The sequence below is a fragment of the Malus sylvestris genome, chromosome 15 (genome assembly GCF_916048215.2).
Source record: "Malus sylvestris chromosome 15, drMalSylv7.2, whole genome shotgun sequence".
NCBI classification, from domain to species: Eukaryota; Viridiplantae; Streptophyta; class Magnoliopsida; order Rosales; family Rosaceae; genus Malus; species Malus sylvestris.
In genome coordinates, this window is record NC_062274.1 from 581384 (window position 1) to 607186 (window position 25803).

At 38.1% G+C, this 25803-nt stretch overlaps 4 protein-coding genes and 1 pseudogene across 6 annotated transcripts; 3 read left to right on the forward strand and 2 right to left on the reverse strand.

The window, feature by feature from the left end:
* The first annotated feature begins 1337 nt into the window (after positions 1 to 1337).
* LOC126602384 (vacuolar protein sorting-associated protein 35B-like) lies at positions 1338 to 7735 on the forward strand. Of its 2 annotated transcripts, none has more exons than XM_050269227.1 (22): positions 1338 to 1567; positions 1655 to 1751; positions 1830 to 1953; positions 2102 to 2287; positions 2541 to 2628; positions 2826 to 2882; positions 2974 to 3063; positions 3175 to 3297; positions 3592 to 3666; positions 3794 to 3853; positions 4295 to 4411; positions 4617 to 4856; positions 4932 to 4997; positions 5149 to 5238; positions 5389 to 5478; positions 5625 to 5714; positions 5862 to 5930; positions 6099 to 6179; positions 6355 to 6462; positions 6548 to 6651; positions 6816 to 6950; positions 7041 to 7735. In XM_050269227.1, exons 1-22 carry the CDS (start codon positions 1475 to 1477, stop codon positions 7249 to 7251), a joined length of 2394 nt encoding a protein of 797 aa, XP_050125184.1. In that variant the 5' UTR covers positions 1338 to 1474; the 3' UTR covers positions 7252 to 7735. The 2 variants fall into 2 exon arrangements, with proteins under 2 accessions (XP_050125184.1, XP_050125185.1); XM_050269228.1 differs by having other exon boundaries at positions 1340 to 1567; positions 6831 to 6950.
* A 314-nt stretch (positions 7736 to 8049) lies between these two features.
* LOC126602385 (rac-like GTP-binding protein ARAC5) lies at positions 8050 to 10325 on the forward strand. Its single transcript, XM_050269229.1, has 7 exons — positions 8050 to 8356; positions 8749 to 8836; positions 8942 to 9051; positions 9181 to 9244; positions 9671 to 9735; positions 9818 to 9883; positions 9973 to 10325. The coding sequence occupies exons 1-7, from the start codon at positions 8258 to 8260 to the stop codon at positions 10069 to 10071; spliced, it is 591 nt and encodes a 196-aa protein (XP_050125186.1). The 5' UTR covers positions 8050 to 8257; the 3' UTR covers positions 10072 to 10325.
* Positions 10326 to 10355: 30 nt separating this feature from the next.
* Positions 10356 to 18638, reverse strand: LOC126602383 (ABC transporter B family member 13-like). 2 transcript variants are annotated; one of them, XM_050269225.1, is made up of 9 exons: positions 18306 to 18638; positions 18149 to 18203; positions 17858 to 18033; positions 17566 to 17766; positions 17218 to 17477; positions 16829 to 17142; positions 15767 to 16756; positions 15467 to 15663; positions 10356 to 11734 (listed from the first exon to the last, which is right to left on the reverse strand). In XM_050269225.1, the coding sequence occupies exons 1-9, from the start codon at positions 18582 to 18584 to the stop codon at positions 10514 to 10516; spliced, it is 3693 nt and encodes a 1230-aa protein (XP_050125182.1). In that variant the 5' UTR covers positions 18585 to 18638; the 3' UTR covers positions 10356 to 10513. The 2 variants fall into 2 exon arrangements, with proteins under 2 accessions (XP_050125182.1, XP_050125181.1); XM_050269224.1 differs by having other exon boundaries at positions 15422 to 15663.
* A 1674-nt stretch (positions 18639 to 20312) lies between these two features.
* Positions 20313 to 21602, forward strand: LOC126605749 (DNA-directed RNA polymerase III subunit RPC10-like; annotated as a pseudogene).
* A 1061-nt stretch (positions 21603 to 22663) lies between these two features.
* On the reverse strand, positions 22664 to 24011 carry LOC126604983 (uncharacterized). The gene has a single exon (XM_050272332.1). The coding sequence runs from the start codon at positions 23640 to 23642 to the stop codon at positions 22941 to 22943; it is 702 nt and encodes a 233-aa protein (XP_050128289.1). The 5' UTR covers positions 23643 to 24011; the 3' UTR covers positions 22664 to 22940.
* Positions 24012 to 25803: the final 1792 nt, after the last annotated feature.

The window sequence follows — 25803 nt, forward strand, 5'->3', positions numbered from 1 at the left end:
TTTTTTTGTAAAATTGAGGGTATTTCTATCAAATCAACTTCTTCACTTGATAGGTGGGTTTTTCAATTTTACGGAATTTTTTTTTTTAAAGAACCAAATAATTAACAGTGTACAATTTTAAGTACCATTTTTATTAATTTTAAATTACAAGGATCAAAATAAAGGGTTATAATAATCTCATGTACCATTTGGGCTGAAAACCTGAATTGCAGCCGAATAAAGGATTGGTACACCTAATGTGACTGGTCTTGGGTAAGTCAGAGCTACTGCCATTCGATTTTGACCAGGCTACAGTGCTGCCTCTCCACGTCACCACCCAAATGCAATTATTCTAAATTCTCGAAAAGTCTACCATGCTTCAATATATGATATGTGATTCGATAATAAAATTCACAAATTAACAAACATTGATTCAATAATAAAAAATAAAAAAATTATCGCAAACTGTACACTAGCGCATACTAGAAAGTTTTAAAAATTTATAACTCATAATTATCATATACTTGCAGTTTTCTATACGCTACCATCTCATTGTAATATTCAAAAGTAACTTCTTAAATTCTCAATCTCAATGAAAAGTCAATAATTTAATAAAAACTACTAAAACGTTTAGAAAGCTCACAAAACCAGAATTTGATCATCTCCTGAGCTTTGGGCTCTGGAGCCTCCTGACCAACACATAAAGGTCGTTGGATTTTGATCCAACGGTTATAATTATTATAATTTTTAGAAGGCTCTCTGTTTGTAGCCGTTAAATTTGTAGTCATTTGATCAAAATTCAACGACTCTTGTGTGTTGGTCAGGAGACTCCTGAACCTAACCTAAACTCAGGAGAGGATCCAGTTCCCACAAAACCAAGGTACTCAATAAGCATTAACGATAAAGAAGGGTTAGTTATAGTAAAAGAGGCGAACAACCCAAGATTGCAGAAAAGGAAACAACAATACGGAGTTGATAAGAAAAGGAAACAACCCAAGATTGAGGGTATTTCTTTGATTAAAAGAAGCCTTTTATACTTCTAGATTCATCTATAACACATAAATTAAAATGTTAGAGAAAAAAGTAAAACTTTTAATAGATTATTCAATAAAATTTAACGATAATGAAAATCAAATCTAATGGCTAAGACAAATATAACACGATTATTACGTAACATTGAAGCCACGTTCGATTTCTAATCAAACCTAATAATGATTCGGATGTCGAATTTCAGATTTGATTAGAGTTTTTTAAAGTTCAATGTTATCGAAATAAAAAATTCCAATCCAATTTGCCTACACTGTCATTGTCAAGATTAAGTGGGGTCCCATCCCATCCCAGTTATGCATGAGCAACCCAACATTCAACTGCAACAACAAAAAAAACCAACATTCAACGTTCCCAAATAACCAAAACGGAATAAAAGAACAAAAATTCAGCGTTCCTCCGACGAATTGGTTGCCGCCTTTCGGCTAGAAGAGGAGGGAGGGAGAAAATGAGATCCGACGTAATCGGAGACGAAGAGAAATGGCTGGCGGAAGGCATCGCCGGCATTCAACACCATGCCTTCTACATGCATCGCGCTCTGGTACTATTTCTCACCCAATCACATTTTCCTCTCCCAAAACCCTAATTCTCCGCCATCTTGTCCGATTTCACATTTCAATTTTCGCAGGACGCCAACAATCTCAGAGACGCCCTCAAATTCTCGGCCCTGATGCTGTCGGAGCTCAGAACCTCTCGGCTTTCGCCTCACAAATACTACGATCTCTGTAAGCTCTCACGTTCTTCGCCCGATTCCTAACCTTTGACCTGATCCGAGTTTTGATTTGGATTCTTGATTCTAATAGATATGCGAGCTTTCGATGAGCTGAGGAGGCTGGAGATGTTCTTCAAGGACGAGAGCAGACACGGCGTTTCGATCATCGATCTCTACGAACTTGTTCAGCATGCCGGCAACATTTTACCAAGATTGTAAGTCATACATTGTTGAAAGCATCAAATTCTTGCTGGGAAATGTTGTCGTTTCTCGAAAGTAAATAGCTTTTAGTGCAGTGAGTGTTTTATTCTTGTTGTTTCAGCTCGGTCAGTGTATGTGAATTTCATGTTGCTTATTTAACAGGTATCTGCTATGTACGGTAGGATCCGTGTACATTAAATCTAAGGAAGCGCCAGCCAAGGACGTACTTAAAGATCTTGTCGAAATGTGTCGCGGCGTTCAGCATCCAATTCGAGGGCTCTTTTTAAGAAGCTATCTTTCTCAAGTCAGCAGAGACAAGTTGCCTGATATTGGTTCTGAGTATGAAGGGTAAGATTGTTTTAGTGGTTAGATTTGTTTCTTCATACATTGATAAAATGGAGAACGATTTGATGACCAGAAATAAATCAGAATGCGTTTTATGCTGGAGCAAAATTCTATTGTCGAAAATGCAAAAAATTTCTTTGATGGGGGTGGTTTTGGCTAGCAGTAAGCTTTGAGTTTAATAACATTGGCTTTTTATGGAATCCATGGATATCATGTTGCTTGATTTGAGTCATATTTTAATCTCCTTGCATTGCAGGGATGCTGACACTGTCATGGATGCTGTAGATTTTGTGCTACAGAATTTTACAGAAATGAATAAGCTTTGGGTTCGAATGCAGTATCAGGTTTGTTTGACATCTATGAAATTTATCTGCTTTAATGTCTGAATATGCATGGCACCAGAGTACTTGCATGCCATAGAGGTAAAAATGAACCATGAGGGCATGATTTTTGGCCATGCAGGTCTTATGGTGCTTGTGAATCATTCATACTCTTTGGCGATCCTGAGTTGAAGCCTTCTGTTGGGCTTTCTGGTCTGCAGGGACCTGGTCATGTGAGAGAGAAGCGCGAAAAGGAAAGAAGCGAACTTCGTGATCTTGTAATATCAAAAATCTGAACCTATCAGCAGATGAATCATTGCATAACACATTGTAATAGAGAAATTACACCTTTCTGAATTGTCTTGGTAGGTTGGGAAGAATCTCCATGTTCTCAGTCAGATAGAGGGTGTGGAACTTGAAATGTACAAAGCCACTGTTCTTCCTAGAGTATTAGAACAGGTTCTTTAATCTGCTCCCCTTCTTAATAAGATTGTCTTTTTGTCAACTCTTGAATACTTTCAATGTTCCTTTTCTAATATTTCAAACTTTTATCCAAATTGGTGTGCGCAGGTTATCAACTGTAAAGATGAGCTGGCCCAATATTATTTGATGGATTGCATAATCCAGGTCTTTCCAGATGAGTACCACTTGCAGACACTGGAGACATTGTTGGCTGCCTTCCCCCAGCTTCAGGTGCGTAGCAGTGTCATTTTTCTCTCATTTTTTTTACTTTCACATGATTATGCATGGTTATTTATTTATTTGAGTACATATGTAATGATAAATGCATATGTTAATCAATGGTTGCTTGGTCGAATGTATAGTTGAAATAACAGCTCAAACCACAGAGTCCAAATTGGCCACTTGCTTCGATTTCTTGTGGGTCATAGCAGCCTTATATTGTCGTTTATTCATATCGAGATATTATACCCAATAAAGCAACCTTTTAACTCATTTACCCTCAGCGTTATATATTTTCAAATGCAGCCAACAGTTGATATCAAGACTGTGTTATCTCAATTAATGGAGAGGTTATCAAACTATGCTGCGTCAAGTACAGATGTGAGTTATCTAGAAGTTATCTTTTGAGTCACGCTTCTGCAATTTTTTATTCTGTTTTTCATTCTTGTTATGGCCTTTCTCTCTTTCTGGGTGTTGTAATTTTGATGATTGTGGATTTTCGTTCAAGGTATTACCTGAATTTCTTCAAGTGGAAGCCTTCGCTAAATTAAGCAGTGCCATTGGGTGGGTAAGTTCCTTAGTTCGTTGAAGTAAATGTTTACATTGATGGCTACTCTCTCAACTACACTTCGATCCAGCAAGTAATAATTGGCAATTCAGTGCACTTTCTGCAGTATTTATTTAAAATTTTGTTGTAGAAAAAGTCCAAAGTGAACGTTTTGAATTTCTAAAAGGATGTAGTATGCCAAGGGAAAACAATGAATGGACAAAGCGATAATTTTTTTGCTAAAAGGATGTAGTAATGGAGGCAGAGTACAATATGGACAGATGTTTTTGGGGGTGACTTCTTATTTATTGAAAATTGCACACTACCTAATTTGTTGTCCAACCAACAGCCTCTTTATTAGATAGGATCCATTTGTTGTTTCGTGTTAAGCATGAAACATACGTATCTTTGATGTCTAGAAGTGTGTGCTAATTTAATATATCACCTATATTTAAATTTCAGGTGATAGAAGCACAGACGGACATGCCTATTGTTGGAGCCATATCTTTGTATGTCTCTCTTCTTACATTTACCCTCCGTGTTCATCCTGATCGCCTTGATTATGTGGATCAAGTACTGGTAAGGTCTTCAAAAAAATATGTTTAGTTACTATAAATTTTCCCAAACTACATGCCTTTTGATGGGGTATACCAGCCTGTCAACATAGCCATGCAACATGGATGCAATCTTCTTTTGAATTTCATTTCAAGATGGATTATGTGGGCCATGTTTTGTAACAACAAAGGTAACTGGTGATAATTAAAATCTTAATTTTTTTTTTCAGGGAGCATGTGTTAAGAAGCTATCCGGAGAAACCAAACTTGAAGACCATAGAGCAACAAAACAGGTTGTTGCACTGTTGAGTGCTCCCTTGGAGAAATACGATGACATTGTCACAGCCCTCACACTTTCTAATTATCCTCGAGTTATGGATTATCTTGATAATGGAACAAATAAAGTCATGGCAATGGTCATTATCCAAAGCATTATGAAGAACAACTCTTGTATCTCCACAGCTGATAAGGTACGAATGCATCTTCTGTTTCTTCTATTTTATCAATATTTTCTTCTTAAGAATGTGATATATTGCTTCTTGTAGGTGGAGGTGTTGTTTGAATTAATTAAAGGGCTCATCAAGGACTTGGATTCTACTTCTGCAGATGAGGTGCAATTCAAAATTTAACTTACTAGATCCACATGAGTTTTTTTGTATTTTAATGTAAACTTAGTTTCTTTTGAAACACTTGCTGATTTTATTTTTGTTTATTTTTTGGCCGCCCTTGGTTTATTCTTTTGGTGCTATTGTCTACTTTTAGCTTGATGAAGAGGATTTTGCGGATGAACAAAATTCTGTTGCTCGCCTTATACACATGCTTTATAATGATGATCCAGAAGAAATGTTTAAGGTAAGTTGTTGATCTGTTGTATGTTTTATAGTTTCTTGTGATGCTAATGTTACTTGAAGCTTCTGCTTCCATCTACAAAAATCATTGGTTGTGAATTGTGATTCAACTTTCAGAGAAATCTTACTTAGTTTTATGATTACTGATCTTCAGATCTTGTGTATGGTCAAGAAGCATATAATGGGTGGAGGACCAAAGCGCCTACCTTTTACTGTACCTCCTCTTATATTATCTGCACTCAAGGTATCCTATGCTATGCCACTTTGTCATATATCACATGTTTGTTGTTTCATTTTGTCTATTTATGCACTTTTCACTACGAAGTAGTGGAATGTATTAAAATGTCCTCATTTTGAAGAATTGTTCAAAACTTTGGCTGTGGCTTGTAGTTGGTTAGGCGGCTGCAAGGTCAGGTTGGAGAGGTTGTGGGAGAAGAAATGCCTGCCACACCGAAGAAAATTTTTCAGACTTTAAATCAGGTATTTAGATGAATGCACTTGGTTGCTTCGTAGTGTTTGTTTGTTAGGCAATAATCCTTGGGGAAGACCTTTTGTTATGTGGTCGTTATGTACGTGTCTTCATCTTGGTGCGTATAATCAATAATGGTGCTGCCTATCTTATTTCAGATCATTGAATCTCTTTCCTCAGTTCCGTCTCCCGAACTGGCATTAAGATTGTACTTGGAATGTGCTGAGGTACGCCACTCTATGGTTGGTTAAAGCATGGTTTGCAGGCTTGTTTTAATCCAACATATCTTGCATGTTTTTGTACCACGGAGAAAGAATAGAGTTTTAGTTTTTGACGTTGTAGCTGCAGACTTACTTTTGGTTTCAACCTCTTTTTTTTTATTCATGCATAATCAGGCTTCTAATGACTGTGATCTGGAACCTGTTGCTTATGAATTCTTCACTCAGGCATTTATATTATACGAAGAAGAAGTTGCGGTAATTTATCTATCAATATCTTGTCATTTGTTTTTTCTTTCCGGTTGAGAGTATCTTGTGGTTTATTAAATAGATTTGAAGGAAGTTTCTTCTAGTGTTCTAGCATTTCTGTAAAAGACTGCAGTGTGACATTTAGCCGTTTAATTTAACAACATAATGTACACCTCAATTTTAGGATTCCAAAGCCCAGGTGACTGCAATACATCTCATTATTGGGACTCTTCAGAGGATGAATGTATTTGGCATTGAGAATCGGGATACTTTAACACACAAGGCTACTGGAGTAATAATTCTCTCCTATCGTCTGATCCTTAGTGTTTTCAATCTGTTTCTGTAAAACCCCATAATGTATGTTTTTCCTTTCTCAGTATTCAGCAAAGCTTTTGAAGAAACCTGATCAGTGCCGAGCGGTGTATGCATGTTCACATCTTTTTTGGGTAGATGATCAGGATGGTGTTAAAGATGGAGAAAGGTAAGCGTATCCAAACTCAGTGTTGGACTTAAATATTCCCATGGATTTATGCATGCCGATGCATTTCATTTGCAGCTGCACAAATATCCCGGCATGTTGGTTTGTCTTTATCATGGAAGCAACTTTATGGTGATTAAAGAAACCTTTAGTTACATGTCAAGCAGTGGTTTTTGTTACAGGGTCTTGCTTTGTTTGAAACGCGCATTGAGAATTGCAAATGCTGCTCAACAGATGGCCAGCGCAACGCGGGGTAGCAGCGGGCCAGTCCCAGTCACACTCTTTGTTGAGATACTGAACAAGTCGGTAGTCTTTGACTGCAAATTTGAAGATAGTCATTCTAAATTGCGTGTGTTGTATAATTTGGGGCTGACTTGTGAGTTATGCAACAGGTACCTCTACTATTTTGAGAAAGGAAACCCCCAGATTACAAGTGCTGCAATCCAGGGATTAGTGGATTTAATTAAAAATGAGATGCAAGGTGACTCTGCAAACGCGAATCCAGCCCCAGATGCATTTTTCGCCAGCACATTGCGGTACATACAGTTCCAAAAACAGAAAGGTGGGGTGATGGGCGAGAAATATGCGTCTATCAAGGTCTGACTCGTCTGCACGGATTCTGAAATTTGAGGCCAAGAGAGTTTGGGGTTGAGGGGAAGAACAATGTGGAGAGGCGGCGAGCGAGCATAACCTACGTTAGGAACTATGTACAGTTTCGAATTCGTTTCCTCTCTCCCTCAAGGCGGTTGCTTTGTTTATAGGAGAAACAACTTCTAGCGTGCTAAAATTCCACATCGAGTTTGGATTTGCCGTTGGTTTTCTCATTTTCTGGGGCAAATCAGTATCATTGGACTGAAGGTTTGCCATTGTTTGTCCTGGGAGGAAGCTTGTTATTTATTATTTAGTTTTTTTTTTTTTTTTTTTTATATATAGTAAAAATAAGCGTTAATTTTATTGGGAATGATATTGGTAAATTCGAAGTCAATTAGTCCATTTCTTTTACACGAACAATATTCTGCTTTAAACAATGATATGTAAAAAGTAAAAATGAATGTGAATAAGATTATCCTTAAATATTTTGAAACTACTCAAACTCGCTAGTTATGATTAAATGAATATATTTTTCGTCAAAATAATGGATAATCGCCTAAGCAACATCTTCTAAAGCAAGTTTTTACTGAAAGATAAGCAATTGAAATTTTGATTTAACCCAAAAAGGATTTTTTTTTTTTTTAAAAAAAATGAGTTTTTTTCAAAAAGAAAAAATTGAACCAAAAAGGGCAAAAGCAAAGAGGAAAAAGATAAGCAGATAAGGGAGGTGTGCCAGCTGGCAAAAGCTTAGCTTGGTTAATGGCTAGGTCAGTCAGCGCTCCGACCAGAATTTATACTTTTTGACTCTCATCCCAGTCGTCTTCGCTCTTTCAAATTTCAATTTCTTCCCACTCCCTCACTCTCTCCCTCTCTCTCTCTCTCTCACCTAATTAGGGGTTCTGCTAGCAAAGATGGCGTCTTGCTGATCTCAGAAGGAAGTAGAAGCGTCGGAAAAGGAGATATTTTCGGGTGGAGATCTGCTGCTTCAGTCTCTAGGGTGGAAAATTTGAAAAGTGAAATGAGCGCCTCCAGGTTCATAAAGTGCGTGACGGTCGGCGACGGCGCCGTCGGCAAAACCTGCATGCTGATTTCCTACACCAGCAACACCTTTCCCACGGTCAGTCCCATTTTCGTAATTTTACCGCCTTCCTTCTTCCCAGTTCAGTACAGCTGTATGCTTCAGTTCTTGCTTCTTCCTCCGGAAATTTCGGGGATTTTGTCTTATTTGTCCAGCTGCCGTCATAATCATAGGCAAACTTCGAACATTGATTATATTTCACTAAAGTTCAAACTTGAACCTTGATTTAGTTAACTGAAGAACGACATTAGTTTTATCGAAGATTTTTTTTATTCTTAATTATTGTTAACTCTCTGCGGCTCCACATTTCTGTCTGGTGTTTCATTAGCCGTAGGATTCGTTTCTTTCGAAGTTGTTATCGTGCTAATTTGCGTAGTTGAACTTGGATTTTCATATAATTTACTAAGTTTGTGGTTGTAATCGAAAAACAGGACTACGTACCGACTGTTTTCGACAATTTCAGTGCAAATGTTGTTGTGGATGGGAGCACTGTCAACCTAGCTTTGTGGGATACGGCTGGTGATTTTACTACTCACTCACTCCCCTGTTATACATGCGAATTCGTTTCATTTTGCTTTTGTTTTTCCCTGTATTTTGGGAGTTTTAATAACCATATTCTAACAGGGCAGGAGGATTACAATAGATTAAGGCCCTTGAGCTATCGAGGGGCGGACGTCTTTATCCTTGCTTTCTCTCTCATAAGCAAGGCCAGCTACGAAAACGTTGCAAAAAAGGTTCCACATCTTCTTTACAATCCTGTTTACTTTCTGTTTTACTTAGTATCTGTGTTTGCAATAATTTCAGTATACAATGTCTTCATTGGTGTGTCGATGAGTTGTTTGATATTTTGTTTTCTGTTTCAGTGGATTCCCGAACTGCGCCATTATGCACCTGGCGTTCCAATAATTCTGGTTGGAACAAAGCTCGGTAAGATCTTTTTCTCAACCCCTTTGTAATGTATTTGTTTATTGTTCTAGTGCATGCTAATTGTCCTATGTTTGTGCTGGTGTCTGATCTAATGCTTTAGGGTCCCTGTAACTTTTGGGACTGTGGACGTATAACTTCCCCATTTCTTCCATGTAGCGACCAGTGTCATGGTTCAGTTATTTCTAAATTTCTTTGAGTCTTCATTGAATACTAGCTATTAGTTTCGATATTGTCTTCAATACCACACTATTTTAAGATTGATCTTTTGGTTACTTGGTCGTTTAGCAATTTATCACTTTTATTCCTGTTCTTGAGTCAACATTTCTTTCATTATCTGGAGCATTATTGTCATCACTTATTAGTTACTACTCAATTTTCTTACTCTTTTGGTGAACGAGGTGCTCAGTTTTATGATTTTCATTGCAGATCTGCGGGATGATAAACAATTTTTTATAGACCATTCTGGTGCAGTTCCCATTACTACTGATCAGGTAAGACTATTGCTTCACCCACAACCTAAATATTATCTTTCTAAGTTGGTTTACTGACCTTTGATTGTCGTTTTGGCCTAAGGGAGAGGAATTGAAGAAACTGATTGGAGCGCCTGCATACATTGAGTGTAGCTCGAAAACACAACAGGTATGCATATTTTTGTCTTGCCCTCTCTCCAAATTTGTCATATGTCTTCACCCCTCGTTGACATGATTCATTGAAAATTTTAATGGCAGAATGTGAAAGCTGTTTTTGATGCGGCCATTAAGGTGGTGCTCCAGCCACCAAAGCAAAAGAAGAAGAGAAAGGGACAAAGGGCTTGCTACATATTGTGAAGTAACGAGTAGATTTATGAGATGATTTGCTGACTGCCGACCTTTCTTCACCGCTACCTCCTTTGTACTCGAAGTCCTTTGCTGAAGCAGCAAACCGTGGTGTATGTATAGTATGTACTGACATTTTAGGGATTCATGTGATAGCTTTAGTTGGTTTGTTTAAGATTTGTGTTCATGTATTTAAGTGACAGTTAGCTTTGCTAACACGTACTTCTCCGTCTTTCTCATATATTGCATCAACTCTTTCCGGATAATGCCTGTATAACACAGTTTGGTCGCAAAAGTGAAAAGCATACAATAGCGGTCTTTATTAATACATCCTTTGAAAACTACATATGCTTGTCTACGTCTTCGATACAAAACTATGCACAGTTTGTGATCGAAAATATTCTTACGCGTTACCTTTTATGTCATAAGAAGTTTAGCATATAACGCCTTTGAATCAATCGATCGCGTCTGTCTTTTGTTGCTGTAGACTAACTAATTGTTTGTAGAGACTACCGGGTCTTCCAATCAGCTGCTCGTGGCTTCCCATTTCGACCACCCTACCATTTTGTAGCAGGGCGATCCGATTTGCATCACGAATGGTTGACAACCGGTGTGCTACCATAATCGTTGTTCTACCCTCCATTAGCTTGTCAAGAGCCTCTTGGACCAGCTTCTCAGACTCTGTGTCCAATGCACTCGTTGCTTCGTCCAGAAGAAGAATTGATGGATCTTTCAGTATTGCTCTGGCAATTGCTACCCTCTGCTTCTGCCCTCCGGATAACTGCACTCCTTTCTCTCCCACTTGAGTTTTGTACCCTTCAGGCATTCGACTAATGAAACCGTGTGCATTCGCTGCTTTCGCCGCTGTCACTACCTCTACTTCCGATGCTTCCTCGTACCCGTACTTTATGTTCTCATAAATTGTTGTGGAGAACAATGCCGGCTCCTGCTGAACTAGACTTATTCTCTTCCTCAATGATTTCAAGTTCAAGCTTTTGATATCGTATCCATCAATTAGAACTCTACCAGAAACGGGGTCATAAAATCTCATTACCAGTGCAATCACTGTACTCTTCCCCGAACCACTTGGCCCGACTACAGCAAGGCTCTTTCCTGCTGAAACCCGTAAATTCAAATAGTCGAAAATGGTGATATCCGGCCTTGCAGGGTACCAGAAACTCACATTCTTGAACTCTATATCTCCCTTGACATTGGCAACAACATTTGATCTGGGATCATCACGATGTATGGCTGTTTCTCGCTTTAGGATACTGAAAATTGGGCTGAGCGCTTGCGATCCCTTCATAATTTCTGGTGTGAGAGCTAGGGTTTCTGCTATACACAGTGAAGTGACTATTAAGACCATAAAGGACTTCATGATATCTCCAAAATTCGAGTCTTTATCCTTGATTAGTACTGATGCATACCAAAGGCCAAGGGCATAAGAACAGAATGCGAAAAATTGCGATAAACCGTAGCAGAAGCCTGATATGTGGCCTCTTAGAACTGCTTGTTTGTTTGGCTTGTTTAGTTCCAAGGAAAACTGGAGTGATATCCGTTCTTCGCAACCAAATGAAGCTACAGTACGTATGTTGGCAATCGCTTCGCGTGCAACGGATGTTGCTCTTGAGTAGGCACGGTTGTAGTCCCCTCCGAATCCCTTCAGAAACAGTTGCTGTGGATACAAATCAAGAAAACCGAACATATGTTGGATTGAAGATAACAACAATTAAAAATAAACAATGTGCAGCTTGTTGCGAGTTATATATTAGTTAAAGTGTAAATATTAGTTTATTGTCCCATATTAATTAAGTACATATGTAATACCAATTGTAACTCCTATATATACTCAACTTTGGAGATTAATGAATATATAAGAAATTTTCAAATATTGTCATATATATTTTTGGTATTTACCATATTTAGTTTAATATTGGTATTTACCATATTTATTTTAATATGGCATCAGAGCAGTTCGCTCTTGGTGACCTGTGTGCTTTAATTTTGTGTCCATATTTTTCGTGATTTCCTTCGTGGAAAAAAAAAAGTGAATAGTGTCGTGCTACAGTACAATGCGTGAACAGTAGTCTGCTTTGGGAACATTGGTCCTCTACAGTGCCGTAAACAGTGATTGCTACAATGGATAATTGATACTAAGGTTACTGATTATGTGATTAGTGACCCTAAAGTGTTTGATGAGTTATATGACTATGTTCGTGATTCGTATATTACTAGTACAAATGGAGCACATTCCCTGTGAAAGGTGAAGGCACTATCTCTCTGACTCCAACCTTATCACTGGTCCGTGCTTTACTTGTTCCTGATGTTAAATGCAATCTTTTGTCGATATGAAAACTTCTTGATACCTTATATTGTTCTGCTCACTTCTACCCTACGTATTGTTATTTTCAAAATATTCAAACTCAGAAGATAATTAGTCATGGTAAAAGAATAGGGGGTTTGTACATCTTGATTATGGAGGATACTGTTGTTTCTAGTCCAAATAATCATCAAGTTTTAAATGCTAAAGTGGATGACAAACATCAAATTTGGTTGTGACATCGACGATTGGGACATCCATCATTCAGTTATATGAAACATCTATTTCCTTCTTTGTTTCACACTTGTAGTGATTCAGAGTTCAAGTATGAAACATGTGTCATGGCTATCGTGCTTCTTTTTCCGTAAGTGATTCTAAAGCTACTTTGCCATTTGATTTGATACATTCTAATGTGTGGGGTCTGACGAAAGTTACTTCTAATGGATTCCTTTGATTTGTTACTTTTATTGATGATTGTACTCGATTAACTTGGGTGTTTTTTATGAAGAATAAGAATGATGTTCCGTTACTTCTTCAAGAATTTTGTACAGTGGTGTCTACTCAGTTTCAAACCAAAGTTAAGGTCTTCAGGTCTGATAACGGAGGAGAATATGTGAATCACACTTTGACATGTTTTTCGTGATCATGGTATTATTCACCAGACAACTACTCCGTTTACACCCCAACAAAATGGTGTGTCCGAACAAAAGAATCGTCAAATAATAAAGGTTGCTCGCTCCTTGATGTTTGATAAATGTGTTCCTAATCATTTGTGGGGTCATGTTGTTTTGGCTGCTGTGTATTTGATCAATCGTGTTCCAAGTAGGGTTCTTGATTTTCAGACACCGTTCAATGTGCTACAAAAACATGTTTATCTTGTTTATGTATCAAAGCTTCCTCCGAAAGTGTTTAGGTGTATTGCATATGTGCATGTCTACTTTCATCAGCGGAGTAAACTTGATGCATGTGCTCTTCGGTGTGTCTTTATTGGGTATGCTAACAATAAAAAAGGCTATAAGTGTTATCATCCTCTGACTAAAAAAACTTATATTACCATGGATGTCACATTCCATGAGGAAATTTTGTATTTTGTGAAGCCCTCTTCCGACTCTCCACTTCAGGGGGAGAGGGGGAGTGAAGTGCAGATTCGAATAGATGGTAAGTACAATATAAGCCTGATATGCATGCCAAAGCCAAATATCCTATCAACAATTATGTGTCTACTCATCGTTTGTCCAAACCATATGCATCTTACATATGTCAGCTATCTAGTATATCAATTCCAACAAAATTGCAAGATACTTTGTCTGACCCTAAGTGGGTTAATGTCATGAAAGTTGAGATGGAAGCTTTGAAAAGAATTCTACTTGGGATTTGGTTCCTTTACCAAACGGGAAGAAAGCCGCTGGATGTAGATGGGTGTTTACTATTAAGCACAAAGCAGATGGTTCTATTGACCGTTATAAAGCCAAATTAATTGCTAAGGATTATACTCAAACCTATGGGGTGGACTATCAGGAGACCTTTGCTTCTGTTGCCAAACTTAATACTGTGCATGTTCTTCTGTCCTTAGCAGCAAACCAGGATTAGCATCTGTTGTAGTTTGATGTTAAGAATGATTTCCTTCATGGTGATCTTAAGGAGGAAGTGTATATGGATCTCCCACCTGGTATTGGAACATCTCTTGGAAAATGTGTTGTATGCAGATTACAAAAGGCCTTGTATGGTTTGAAATAATCTCCTAAAACGTGGTTTGAGAGGTTTACAAGTTCAATGAAGAAGTTTGGGTATATCCAGAGTCATTTAGATCATACTTTGTTTCTAAAGCGACAAAACAGTAAGCTAACTGCATTGATTATTTATGTGGATAACATGATAGTGACTGGTGATGATCAGAAGGAGATACAACGCCTTCAAAAGTACCTAGCTACTGAGTTTGAGATGAAAGAATTTGGTGAATTGAAGTATTTTCTTGGAATCGAGGTTGCACGATCTAAGCATGGTATTTTTCTGTCTCAACGGAAATATGTTCTGAATTTGTTAGTTGAAACAGGTATGTTAGATTGCAAACCTGTTGATACTTCGATTGAGCAGAATCATCGTCTGGGCTTATTTCCAGATTAAGTTCCTACTCATAAGGAACAGTATCAGAGGCTTGTGGGGAGATTAATTTAGTTGTCTCACACTCGCCCTGACATTGCTTTTGCAGGTAGTGTGGTAAGTCAGTTTATGCACTCACCCAATGAAGCTCATATGGATGCAGTAACCTGTATTTTGAGGTACTTGAAGATGGCTCCTGGTAGAGGCCTGGTTTTCTCCAAGAATGGTCATTTGAATGTCGAAGGGTATACAAATGCAAATTGGGCAGGTTCTATCACTGATTGGCGATCTACATCTGGATACTTTACATTTGTGAGTGGTAATTTAGTTTCTTGGAGAAGCAAGAAACAAAAAGTGGTGGTTAGGTCAAGTGCAGAAGCTGAGTTTCGTGGTATGTCTCATGGTGTATGTGAGTTGTTGTGGTTGAAAAAATTGTTGAGAGATCTTGGGTTTAAACACAAAGGTGCTATGAAACTTCATTATAATAACACGGCTGCTATTGAGATTGCTCATAATCCAGTGCAACATGATCGAACAAAACATGTAGAGATTGATCGACATTTCATTAAGGAAAAATTAGATGCTGGAATTATTATGTTTCCGTTTGTGAGATCTGAAGATCAACTTGCTGATGCCCTTACTAAGGCTGTGTCTAATAGTGTGTTTTCCAACTTGCTTGACAAGTTGGGCATGTGTGACATTTTTGCACCAACTTGAGGGGGAGTGTTGCGAGTTATATATTAGTTAAAGTGTAAATAGTAGTTTATTGTCTCACGTTGGTGAAATACATATGTAATATAAATTGTAACTCCTATATATACTCCACTTTGAAGATTAATGAATATATAAGAAATTCTCAAATATTGTCATATATATTTTTAGTATTTACCATGTTTAGTTTAATACAGCTTTTAACAGAACGGTGGTATTTTTTATTCTGACCTCAGTTATGGAAGCTCCAATAAGTAGGGGAAGGGAGGCACTCACGACAGCTGCCATACGCCAACTAAACGTGAAGGCAATAACAAAAGCAGTCACCGTGAGGGAGAGATTCTGCACGATTGTTGACAGACGGTCAGCTAGAGCGCTTCGCACCAACGTTGCATTTGCTGCTAAAGTTGATGTCAGTGATCCGGTGTTATTCTCTTCCAAATCGAACCAACCAACTTCATTCGAAAGGATGGCTGCAGTCAAAAACAAGAACGCCGTTCTCAGTTTTGATGGATTTCGTAATGTGCATTATATGAGAAATAAAAATATGGTTCAATCTTTGAGGTCGAGAAGAACCTTTGAACATTAATAAACGAACGCGAGTTGTGAGCCGCTCCCCCATCAATGTATAAAAGTAGTGCTGCAGGAGATATATTGGGACAGTGACAGCAGCCAAGCCAACAAATATGAGAGCTATCCTATCAACAACATGTTTGATTTGAGAGCCGCCAGGAGCGTAAAACACTGTCAATATATGAGTTATCCCGAGGGAGAAAAGAGGAGCTTCCATGCCAGCGAGAACTGCACCGACTGACCCCAGTATTGCGTAAGGCCACTCGGGCGCATTTAGTTTCACTAATTCCCATACTGGTGCAGCAGCAGAGCTGGTCTGATCGCTTGGCTTCTGCTGTTTTGTACTGATTGCCTTGTCCTCCTGCGGATAGTTATTTGTGGTTCCACGAAAGCTGGATTCTCTCGAAGAATGTCCAGATACTAAGCCAGAATCTTTACCCCGTTCCAGTACCTGCATGCTCACCAGATTTGCATACTCCCCTTTCTTGGACATCAGGTCCGAATGGTTACCACTCTCAGCAACCTGACCGTTCTTCAAGACAACGATTGTGTCCACATCTTGGATAGTGGACAATCGATGAGCAACGATTACTGTAGTTCGATGCAACATGATTTTCTCTAGTGCCTGCTGAACAACTAGTTCTGATTCTGCATCAAGAGCGCTTGTGGCCTCATCTAAGAGTAGTATTTTCGGGTTTCGCAGCACTGCTCTTGCAATGGCTATTCGTTGCTTTTGCCCTCCGGAAAGCTGAGTTCCTCCCTCTCCTGCCTGAGTGTTGTAGCCATCAGGCAATCCTTCAATGAAAGAATGTGCATTTGCAGCTTTAGCAGCTTCCATGATCTGATCCAGGTCTGCGTCTTCTTTACCGAACAAAATATTGCTGGCTATAGTAGTCGCGAACAATGCCGGTTCTTGACTTACCAATCCCATCTGTTCTCGCAACCATTTCAGTTGGAGAGTTCCAAGTTCATGTCCATCCAACAGTATTTTACCTTGCAAAAATTGGTTCATGATTTAGACCTCAAAACAAGAAACGAAATGGTTATTAGACAGGACCAGAATACCTGAAACGGGGTGGTAGAATCGCTGAATCATGGATATAACGGTGCTCTTTCCTGAACCACTAGGGCCAACAACTGCAAAAGTCTTTCCAGCTCCAATCGAAAAGCTCAAGTTATCGAACACCATATTTGATCGTGATGGATAGGTGAAACCAACCTCACAGAAGTCAATCTGCCCAGACACTTTCGGCAACACTATTCCGTTGTCCGTGACCTTACAGGATTTGGAATCCGAATCGATCATCGTCATGATATTACCAGCAGCAGCTCTCCCTTTTGCAATTGCACCAAGGTTTGGAGCAGCTTGGCCAAGAGCACTAAATAAGAAAAAGGTCTGCTTTAATCACGAAACTGGAAATAGTAAATGCACACATAATTTGGAGTGGACTTACAATCCGCTGAAGATGACGTTGATGATTGTTGTGAATGCTTTCCCTCCGTTCGTGTCATGATGCCTTACAAGTATGCTGGCATACCAGAGAAGCAATGCCCAAGCGCAGAACAACAGCCCGTATGTAAACCCTACACCAACTCCTTTCGCAACACCGGTCTTCTTTCCCAGCTTGAGGGCCTTGTTCAGTGAGGTTGAGTATGCTTCAATGGCTCTGTCCTCTCCCCCGAATGAGTACACTGTACGAATCTGCGAAATAACCTGGTGTATGCAACATGTGTGATGAAAATAGGCTACATATGCGGCAAGATGAGTAAGATATCGAGAAATGCCTAGGACAGTAGTTTACCTCTTCAGCAACCTTGCCGGCTTCTGCGTAAGCAGCCTCACCCTTTTCGGATAAGGTAGACATGATTATAGTATAAGCTCCACCTGCAATAGCTATGAATGGAACCACAGCCAAGGTCAGAAGCGTAAGCTGCCATACCGATGTAAAACCGATCGCAAATCCAACAAGGAACTGTGAAAGGTAGCGCAAAGCATGGCCAGTCTGCATTCAGAAGATACAAGGAACAATGTTAATTGTGTTACTCTAAGGACCTTCTTCGAGAGATTTCACAACAGTTTTGGTTGCGAATTACCTTGTCACCTATTGCATCTTGCACTAGAATTGCATCACTTGAAATGTGGAAAATAATGTTGGTGTCTCTGGCTTCAGTGTCGAAAAAATTAATGTCCTTGTTTAGAACTGATTGGAGATACTTCATCCGCAAACGAGCTGTCTGCCTCTCCCCGGTTCGCGTCCAGAATGCTACACCTGAAAATTAAAGCGTCAGCAAGGATACTTATACTTAACCAACTTGGCTACGTTCAGGTCTGCTGATACTAATGCTCGTATAACTAATTTGACGAGTGTAATTTACAAAACGTACCAATCCATGCTGATGCGAAAAGAACGAGTCCAAGATATACCAAGTACAAAGCATACTGCAAATAAAAGAAAAAGGGAAAACTCAAATACATATATCGAAACAGGACATCATCGCACGAAAGGATAGCGAAAAGGTATTCCGAAACGTTTGATCTTACCTCGGAAATCCGGGCAGACAGTTGTTGTGGATTCATCGCCAGATGTCCTAACGAATCGATCATGCGACCGAATAAAACAAAGAACACAGGAAGCACACCACCATGGATACAAGCCCCAACACTTCCCAAAAACATCAACACGCAGTCCACCTTGTCAGCAGCAGCAAAAAGTCCGAGGAACGACACGCTGCGCTGCTTGGTCGAGTTCGTTGGTTTGTCCATTTTCGGAAGCGGGTTTCCGTCCGAAAACTTGTCGGAGGCAAGCTCTACTTCCTCCATAATGCCGACAGACAAAGTGAAGTTGTTTTCTCACAGAAGTGAGGGAGAGAAGTGTTTATTTCCCGCCAATTAATGCAGACGCTGTATAACCAGTTGGCATTTCAACCAACTACTCGGCTCTCTAACTGTAATCTACCCAAAACATAATTGCCGTTCTATAGCTTTCAATTGAGCTGTTGGATAACAAAGCAATTAACTCAACAAGTTGAAAATTAGTTACTTGGGGCCCAAGCGTGGATCATTTTTCAAAGAGATATTTTACTATGATCAGAACCAATGTTATTATCTTTTAAGTGTCTTTTTATTAATGACATATAATATATATGTTTGTGTTTCGCGTACATTGAAAAATCTCTACATTTTTCAAGCCTATGGACCACCGTGCATGTGATCAGAATTTCCAAATACGTATATATGCATACAGTTTATTGTACTGCCTCGAAAAGGAAGAAAAAAAATTACAAGTACAAAAGTATAAACTATACTGAAGTGGAAGTGGTGGTTGCACTTTAGTCACATCATCTTACTACATTAATACCATGTGGTACTCATTTACCATAACGATGACATTCACAACTACACATACATTTTCAAGCTTTTTCTATTTTTATTTGTACAATGTGACGGAGCTTGGATCTGAAAGTTAGCTACAACTTACGTATCAAAATTTGAAAATAAAATATATGGAACGAAAATAAAATTTCTACCTACAATATAATGTGTAGTTGTGTTACGAAGAATAACAATTCCAAATTCTTATAAATGAATTTTAGCACAATAAATTTCAATCCATGCATTCCGGATTCAAATTCTTTTTATTTATTTTTCTTTCTTTAAAAAATGAGGACAACTGGTGGCAATTTACGATTATCCATAGTGGCTACAGTGAATTTCACCTTATCAGTAGTCACAGTCAAGCAAACTCATAAACTCGGAGTATCGAATCTAAAACCTCCCATATTTTTTCTTTATTAGAGAGCTACAATCCGACCTCTTCTATTCCATAAATCTTTGTAATATATTTGAATTCTCTCCCCCTACTAATAATAATACATGTAAAAAAAATTCAACGAAATTCCTAAAAGTCAAAGCAAAAATAAAAAAGCTAAAAGGGCCGGAATATAGAGAGTTTTGGGCCTTTATAAACTACTTCCAAGCCCAGAACTGAAAGTTACTAGAAACCCGTACAGCCTAGAAACTAAACCAGCCGAGTCCAAATTTCTATAAAATTAAAGAAAACTAATGAAAAATTTTAAAAAATTTACTTTTTAATGAAAAGTTTTTTTAAAATGTGTAATGAATAATGGCAGTTAAAGGTAAAAATGTGATTTTTGTTAAAAGTGAACAATATTTGGGAATTAGGGTTTAAGATTTAGCAGACACTGGGATTTGTGAATTAGGGTTTTATCACTGCGGAATTTCCGTCGCCAACTCTCCTCACGACGATTGCTCGTATGTAAATTCTTAATTTGAACTTCAATTTCTTCTTTAACTTATTCCTCTGAGTAATTGTGTTTATATAATGCATCGGTCTTTTCAGTAGTTGCTTCTAGTTTGTTTCTTGAATTCGCTGTTGGGTTTGTATTAGTATGAATTAAGATACCAGTTTGATTTTTTGGACAAAATTATTAGCTTGCATGGCAGCTGTTTGATGAAATGCTCAACTGAGCTCAATACATGTTTTGGGTTTGACTTTGTTAATGCGTAAAGCTCCAACTGCAGGTGCAACAACGATATCTGACGGTGCATCGGAGAAGCATTTCATGGCATACTCTCAAGGCCGCAATTTCTTGTTCTGAGACTTGTGTGGGAGTTTGCTAAATTTGAATTCAAATAAGTATGCTCAATGCCCTCTCTGCAAGTTACAGCGAAATGTGAAAGGTAGAGCAAACTTAAGCTTTCGGCCATTTGTGTTAACTTATGCATCTTTAATCTGTTTTCTAGTTTCAAAATTGTTTTGTGGATGAATCCATACCGTATTTTAGTTGTATATACTCAATTTCGAAAAGAGTTTACCTTTGGAAGTGTTTTATATTCTAACTGCTATAGAATTTATCAACTCAAATCATGGCATGTCTCGGGCTTTATATTTTTGTAGGTTTAACTTAAATATTTTTCCTTTCTTAGTTTTGTACCTAATATGATTTTAATTGTCTTCAGAGATATCCGGAAGAGAAATATCTTACAAAGTTACTGCTGTGGATAATCATTCTAGCCATCGTCTGTGTGTACTTTGTGTGTGCACACTAAATTGAGTTGTCGTGGTTCGCACATGTACTATGATTTGTCGGACAGTTTTTTTCCCTTCATATTTTCTCATGCCCCTTTTACAATATTCGAAAATATACGTAAGCAGTGAGTTTAGTTAAAGATAATGCACTCAAAATGTTGGATCTGATTGTAGTATTAAATTGAAATTAGTCAGTTGACACAAATAGCGTCGAATTTTACATCTCTTTCCGCATCACAGCAACAAGTTATTACTCTGTGTGTCCCTGTTGCAGGATATTAGAAGAGATCTAGGCATATCAATAATTCCAGAAGAGAAGGTGCAATTGCAAAAGGTAGCTGTGCTTTTCAGTTTTCATTTAAAGCAGTGGTATTTGTTTGGGAGGAATGTGCTTTCAATTTTTCTGATGATATTTTTCTCTGGTAAACAGACAGATGCTAAAACGTGTGAAAAATGCGGCCACAATGAGCATACATATTACTCCCGACAGGTATGCTAGAATCGCTCAATCATCTAAGTATCTTTTCTTCTTTCTTTTTCGAGTCGTCTAATTATCTTTTATGCTGCCTTGCCTTCTTTCTTTGATACGGGTCTAGATGAGGTCGGCAGATGAAGGGGCCACTACTTTCTATGTGTGCACCAATTGCCAGCACCAATTTACTGAGAATTGATATATACCGGAGATTGGAAGAGATTATGGGACATGTTCCTAACAAATCTAAAGATTTATGCCTTGTATTGAGTGTATATTTAAGATTTAACAGATATGAGATCAAGGTTTGAAGTCATACCGAACGTGTTTTTTCACCAACACAGATTTGTCAGCTATAAGATTTATGATTCTGTGGTTTTGCTTCCGCCATATTAAAGGGGAATATGATTGTGCCGAAATGAAATATGTGCTGCTAGAGTTTTGTACATGTCCTTGGGAACATGGCTAGAACGATCGGAATAAAACCTCAAGTGATCAAAACTTTACATATCGATGGTATGTTGCTCAAATATCGACTGTATAACATTTAAAGACTGACAAAGTAGCAAATAGATGTTGGTAACGTACTCAAAAACGGATAATTTCAATAACTAGGATTTGAAAAACCAACGTCCTAAAAATCGTTAGGCGCTAGTCGGGCGGTGGGTAGGGGCCTAGTGCCTAGGCGGCTAGGTGGGCAGATTTTTGTAAATTTATTATATATCTTGTAAATAACTGCCTATTTACACCTGAAAAAAATTTAAAAATAAAAATAAACTATACTTGTATAAAATAATGATAAAATGCAAAATAGAAGTAGAAAAATACACAAATTATATACATCCAAAAAATTCAATATTTAAAAAACAAGAAGCATATAATCATAATGAGGAGGATTTGGATGACAGACTAAATTCTTCTTATTCTTGAACCATAATCCTTGCATTGAATTGGACATAGACTAGATTATTTAACTTTGTTGTATCTAGTTTATTTCTTTTCTTTGTATGAATCAAAAATGCTCAAATTCGTTTCACTATTGGATAAACTTGCAGTAAATCCATTATTTACAAATTAGCTACATCATTTCAATAAGTATACCACCTTAAAACCAAAAAAAAAAAAGCAAACAATTAATAATTAAAAAAAAAATATATATATATATATATATATATATACACATAAAATTCGCTTAGGACCGCTTAGCTGCAGACCGATTTTTTGAAACGATGCAGACCGATTTTTTGAAACGATTTGCCTAAAATCGAAACGGGCCTTTATCGTCTAACACCTAGGCGGCCGCCTAAACCGATTTTTAGAACACTGTGAAAAACACACTTTGACCAATTCCCCAATTAAAAAACTTGAAACTCTCTATTTAAGTCATAAAACATTCATATCATTATTATTTGGAGACCAACAAAAGGAAAAACAAATTTGAAAAGAAAAAGAAAAACATCCTTTGGTATTTTTTTTGTGCACCCCAATAAAAAACACAGGTGGCGATCACAAATTTCCTCAAGGAGAAGTGAGGAGAGGGATTACATGATTAATTTATCATCACGAATTAACCCTCTCACTTGCCTTTATTTACACAACTGACACCTACAAACCAAACCATGATCACCAACTACTAAGACAAACACCCAACCATTCATCGGAGACGTAACAGACGGCAGAGGTTGTCGGTTGCTCCGGCGTCGATCCCTGCTGCAGCCTCGGCGTTGCAACCAAGCCTTGGCTGCAGAGAAAACCTTGGCAGGGGCAGGCTACTCGGAGGTGGTGAGAGAGTGAAAATGGAACCTGAAAACTTCTCCATATCACCCACACCGCCACCGCCACCGAGACTCTTACCAATGGACGATGAGAAAACCCTAGTAACATCTATGGGAAGATCATTCGGATCGGGACCCAAACGGTTGGTGGAAGCGATCAAACACTCAGATATGGCTTTGAAGTCCTGCTTATTAGCTTCTTCTTTCTTGGAGGGCTTAGATTTCGGCTTTTTCGGGGTGAGAGATTGGCTTCTGGTGATCATGTTGTTGGTCTTCCTGGCGGCGGGAGGGCGGGAGGCGCTGCGAGTACGCGATGGAAGAGACGGCAGAGACTGGTGGTGATAAGGAGGTCTGTTGGGAACCGGCAGAGGAAGGAGAGGCGGATTTTGATGCTGCTGCCTCTGCGCCTGTTGAAGATGTTGGTAACGGTAGTGGTTGAAGAGAGAGAGAGAAGGTGGAGGAGCTTGGAGGAGACCTCCTTGGAAGTTATAATTTATGGGAGCAAGATTTTCAGAGCTTCTTCTCACCATTTTCATCTGCTTGCAGGCAGAGATTGGTTGCTCTACAACAACAGTTTCCATAGCCGAAAATTGCAGTTTTTCTGAATTTTGATGTGTAAATATAACAAAATAAACAAATTACGGCACTAAGAAAATCTTTGATTAATATACGCAAGATTTTCTGTAGAGATTTGGTGACAAAAATTTACACGAGATTTGAATCAAGAAAAAGTTTAGATCATAAAAATATCAAAGTGAATTCGTGTCAAGTTGAGATAAGTAGATCAAATATAAGAAATTAAGACATCTAATAGAGACGAAGAAAACTTCGAATTAAGTTAGAGCTAGGAATTATCTTAACATAGAAATTATAATTAGATATCTCAATTGATTGAGTTGATTGGATTTTTTGTATACTTTGCATTACCTTGAGGAATCTTGAATTGGCTCTCTACCCCCCTTCACCTTTTTATAGAGGAATGCAACCCAACGGCTACATTATTGATTTTTTTATTTAATAATTTTACATTTTTTACGTACTAAAATATTTAACTGTAGGCGGCAACCGCCAGTTCGTGTCCCACCGTTGGATCCCGCCATTGGAAGTAGCCGTTGGGGAAACGTGGCCGTTGCTATCGTCCTCGCTCCTCGGGTTCCTCGTAATTGGAATGGGCGATAGGGACTTGTCGAATCCTAGCCACACACGTTGTCAAACAGGTGGCCCAGCACTGTTTTAAGAAATATCATCTTTGTGACCTCACGTTCAGGTAGGGAAGCAAGAAGTGAGTGATGGCAGCTCTCTCCTTTTTTTATTCTGTTTTTTGTCTTTCTATCTTCCATTGATGAGTGAGATGCTTATTCTAAAGGGATGTGTTATCCACACATCCTATTTTATTTCTCACACATCTCTTGATAATTTATATACGTTGATATTCTTTAGTTCATTCGATATGACGGTCAAAAATAAAAAAGATGTATAAGAAGTAAAATGGAGTGTTTAGATATCACACCTCATTCTAAATTCGACTATAGAAAGAATAGTGATAAAAATTGAGACAGAGTGAGTTGAAGAACGAGTATTAAAGTGGGCATCTGTTTGTAGTCATTTGATCAAATTTCAATGGTACATATCAACTAATTTGGTGAATTAGGAGGAAGAGATCCGGAGATGATCTATTTCCCATTATTAGGGTTAAAGGCATAGGAAGTAATCACTTAGTATTACGGTCTAGTGATCATTTTCCTTCTTCTTGTTGCTGGATATCTCATTCGTACACATCTTCTCTTTGTTTCTCGAGCCTATAGTGAGTTACAGACAGAGTTTGAAATGGTCAAATCTTTGATGATTCCATCATACATGATTGAGTTGCGAAAACTTCTGGATAGGTATCCTATATATGAACTGAATTCTTTCTGGTTAAAGAATCTCTTTCTAGTTGTTATTCTTCTTCACTTATAAGTGAAATATTTTAGGTTTGATTCCCTTCAAATGCGAATTTGAAGCCAAATGCGAATTTGAAGCCAAATTCAATCGTGAACATTAAAGTTAATTAAGTCCATTAATTAAATTTCCATATTAAGCTCCATGCACGACCATATGTTCAGTTCATGACTGATATTGCATTATTGAGTCCCAAAATTAAAGATGCATGCGTTTTTATATGGCAGTGAAGTCTCTATCTATGGGCGTTTCTTTCAAACCAAGATATGATTTGTAACGTCCACGTTGTTGACAAGCTATTAGCCCATTACGAAAGTAGGTAGATCGGTAGGCTAGCTAGGTGAACTCTTTCTTCGAACAATACACACAAACACATATTTACGTCAGTCAAGAAATAAAAATATATGTGAAAACTAATGGTACTGTCGATGTTGGCCCCTTGAGTGGCATAAATAATGAGTGTGTCCTTGCAAAAGGAAAAATGTGTGGTGTCCATGCATCAAATCATCTTTACTTTAAGCTTCGTTTTGGTTTTTTAACAAGAGGCGATATAATTTTTATTAATGAACAAGAACAATTATAAGAGTTGTTACATTGGATACATTTTCTTAGTATAACTAGTTCATCAATCTGGAGATAATTTGCACACAAGCATAAATAGTAATCTTTTAAATAGCCACAACAAGTAGTACTGGCACCAGCACAAACACCAACGGTACAAATTTGTCATAAAATAGCAGACGTAATAAACCTAAACTGGGACATACGCTAAGTCATGATACATGTTTACCCTACCTTCCC

What these genes read in the sequence shown, in the direction of transcription:
- LOC126602384 (XM_050269227.1), top strand. Translation starts at nt 1,475, where the DNA reads ATGAGATCCGACGTAATCGGAGACGAAGAGAAATGGCTGGCGGAAGGC. An exon ending in TATACGAAGAAGAAGTTGCG is followed by an intron (nt 6,180 to 6,354) that starts GTAATTTATCTA and finishes CCTCAATTTTAG; the next exon opens with GATTCCAAAGCCCAGGTGAC. An exon ending in TAACACACAAGGCTACTGGA is followed by an intron (nt 6,463 to 6,547) that starts GTAATAATTCTC and finishes TTCCTTTCTCAG; the next exon opens with TATTCAGCAAAGCTTTTGAA.
- LOC126602385 (XM_050269229.1), top strand. Translation starts at nt 8,258, where the DNA reads ATGAGCGCCTCCAGGTTCATAAAGTGCGTGACGGTCGGCGACGGCGCC. An exon ending in ACGAAAACGTTGCAAAAAAG is followed by an intron (nt 9,052 to 9,180) that starts GTTCCACATCTT and finishes TTTCTGTTTCAG; the next exon opens with TGGATTCCCGAACTGCGCCA. An exon ending in TCTGGTTGGAACAAAGCTCG is followed by an intron (nt 9,245 to 9,670) that starts GTAAGATCTTTT and finishes TTTTCATTGCAG; the next exon opens with ATCTGCGGGATGATAAACAA.
- LOC126602383 (XM_050269224.1), bottom strand. Translation starts at nt 18,584, where the DNA reads ATGGAGGAAGTAGAGCTTGCCTCCGACAAGTTTTCGGACGGAAACCCG. An exon ending in ATTCTACCACCCCGTTTCAG is followed by an intron (nt 16,757 to 16,828) that starts GTATTCTGGTCC and finishes AATTTTTGCAAG; the next exon opens with GTAAAATACTGTTGGATGGA. An exon ending in TCGTTTATTAATGTTCAAAG is followed by an intron (nt 15,664 to 15,766) that starts GTTCTTCTCGAC and finishes TTTTGACTGCAG; the next exon opens with CCATCCTTTCGAATGAAGTT.
- LOC126604983 (XM_050272332.1), bottom strand. Translation starts at nt 23,642, where the DNA reads ATGGAAACTGTTGTTGTAGAGCAACCAATCTCTGCCTGCAAGCAGATG.